General features: G+C 40.9%; 1 protein-coding gene across 2 annotated transcripts in view; it reads left to right on the forward strand.

Moving 5' to 3' along the window:
* Nucleotides 1-2,551, forward strand: part of INTS4 (integrator complex subunit 4) — a 121,761-nt gene that overhangs the window by 101,146 nt on the left and 18,064 nt on the right. Inside the window, exon 17 of one of the 2 annotated variants that reach the window (XM_007107238.4) lies at nucleotides 788-868. The exons of the other annotated variant lie outside the window; for it this stretch is intronic. Coding sequence (XP_007107300.1) covers nucleotides 788-868 — 81 coding nt within the window. The remainder of the gene's footprint in view (nucleotides 1-787; nucleotides 869-2,551) is intronic. 2 annotated transcript variants of the gene reach the window in all.

The raw sequence follows: 2,551 nt of genomic DNA on the forward strand, positions 1-2,551 counted from the left end.
AACGGGAGGGGCCACAGCAGAGAGAGGCCCGCATACCACAAAAAAAAAAAAAAAAAAAAAAAAAAAAAAAAAGAAAAATGTGGCTACTATAAAGTGTAAAATTACATACACGGCTTGTGTTATATTTCTGTTGTACAGTGTTAGTCTAGGTTTTCTGTAATGTCATTATGTCTGTAATTAAGAAGGGCTGTGAAAATAAGAGACTATAGCAGAGGTTTAGATGAGGTGGCCGTATGGATGGATAGGCGAGGAGGGAGATGGAAGGTAAAATCCATGGCTCTAAGTGATAGTTTTGAATGTGCAGAGATTGAGAGAGGGAGGAATCTAGGAAAGCTTCTTGATTTCTTGTTTGAGTATGTTGGTAAGGTGATGGGGCTATTCAAAGGATAGTGAGCATGGAGCAGAGAAAAAGGAACTAAGTCAGAGAAGAAGGGTCTAGGCAGTCTGGTTAGTCCAGTGACTCTGGGATCAAGGAGGTCCCAGAGCCTCAGAAGCCTGGCTTGCCTGGACATTCTTGGTGAGGCCTTCATGGCTCCTGCACTCTGCTTGCAAGCTCTGATCTGGAACATAGGGTCTTTGGGCCAAGAATTGAATGGGGAGGAGTTCATTTGGCCCAAATCATTGGTCTCCTCTCTGTCCATAATAGGTAGGGCTTATTTGCCTAAAAGAATAAGAATGAGAGGAAGTCTTGATCACGGTAAATTTTCAAAGCAAAACAGACACTTAAGTCTCAAATTATATGGCAGTCTTTCTGACCTCTGTGTTCTGTCCTCTCCTGATTTGTTAGGCCTTGCAGGAAAAGCTGTGGAATGTGGCTGCCCCTTTGTATTTGAAGCAGAGTGATTTGGCCTCAGCAGCAGCAAAACAGGTAAAGCTTATTGAGACCTTCTCCTCAGGTGGATCTCTGTCCAGATCTCTGTCCAGAAATTGCATTGTCTAAGTTAGAGTCAGAGGCCTTCACAAGGCTCTGCTGTGGCCTCCCCATTTGCAGCCTGTGTCAGAAGTTAGTGATATGAGAAGCAGCATAATTAGGGGATACAGCACTGGCTTTAGAGTCAGGGGACTTGGGTTCTGTTCCCATGTCTGCCTCTAATTTGTTGGGTGGTGTTGAGCAGGTTACTTAGCCTCCTTGATTTCTAAGATTTCTTTTGTGTTCTAAAATATTATTAGTTTGTATTTCAGATATACTAAAATCCAATAAATACTATCATGAATCTTTCATCTGAAAATATAGCTGAATTTATTTTGAGGTGGTTTATATTTTTAGCCTGTACCATCTCTCTTTCTCTCTCTTTTCTTTAACCATCTCTTGAATATTTAAAGGTCTTTTTTTTCCTCCTCAGTTCATTACGTAGCATTTAATTTTACTTGCCTTAAGTTTATTTCTTTCTAGTTTTGAGCAATTTCCCTTCATTCTTGGGTATTGGGATTTGGTGAACTCTTCTGGGTCATGTTTTCCCAATAGTAAGTCTTTATATGACTAATTATGACCCAGTAGGAAGATAATGATGGTGACTATGATTGTTACATTGCAGTTCACTAAATGATTTCAAGTCTATTTTAATTAGCCCTCATAATAATCCCATAAGGTTGGAATAAGTATTAAGTCCATTTAAAAGATGAAACAACGCTCAGCAAGGCTATATTCATAGAGCTATAAGTAGTAAGTCAGGGACTTGAGCTCAGGTACTCTGATACCCAGAGTCTGTTTTCTTTCCACTACTCTGCTTCATCTCTCATCTAATATAGACTCCCTCTCAGACCTGCCATGTGGCTTATTGTAGGGGAGTAGAACTTAATGACAACAGACCACCAGTGGGCCATGTTGGGAGGGATGGGACAGGGAGCAGTAGTCTGGAAGAAAGAGAAAGGAATTACCATTGCTATGTGACAGTTACTGTGCTAAGCACCTTCCATACCCCATTTAATCCTTTAAATTTTATGATGTTGGTGCTGTTTCTTCTGCATTTACAGATAGGGAAACTGAGGCACCATGTAATTAGGAAACTTATCTTACTGTCAGTTGTAGAAGACAACTGACAGGGCTCTGACTCCAAAGCCTTCAATGGGAGGAAAGCATCATTGCCTGCCATCATTGCTTGCCTCCCATTGAAGAAAGGGAAGAGAAAGAGAAGCATCATTCGGGGGGAGTTGCTGACTTGGATAGAATAGAGCGAGAGCTTAAGATGCACTGGGCTTGAGCTGAGGTCACTGACATTGTTTTCTGCACTGATTCCCTCCCTAAAATCCCTCTGACAGACCAGGCTCATAGAACGGTCTGGATGGCTAACAGGTGGTCAATGGTTCCTAATACTAAGTTCTTGAGGACTTTTCGTGAGGATTACGTTTCCATACGTATTCATTTGCCACCACATCACAGTGAATTTGCTTTAGTTACAAGCAGTGCTTTACAGTTTTATCAGTGTTTAAACTTTCATATCTTTATATCATCAACTAAGATGATATTACCAGATGAAATTTTTTTTTTTTTTTTTTTTTTTTTTTTTGGTGGTACGCGGGCCTCTGACTGTTGTGGCCTCTCCCGTTGCGG

The sequence above is a fragment of the Physeter macrocephalus genome, chromosome 16 (genome assembly GCF_002837175.3).
Source record: "Physeter macrocephalus isolate SW-GA chromosome 16, ASM283717v5, whole genome shotgun sequence".
NCBI classification, from domain to species: Eukaryota; Metazoa; Chordata; class Mammalia; order Artiodactyla; family Physeteridae; genus Physeter; species Physeter macrocephalus.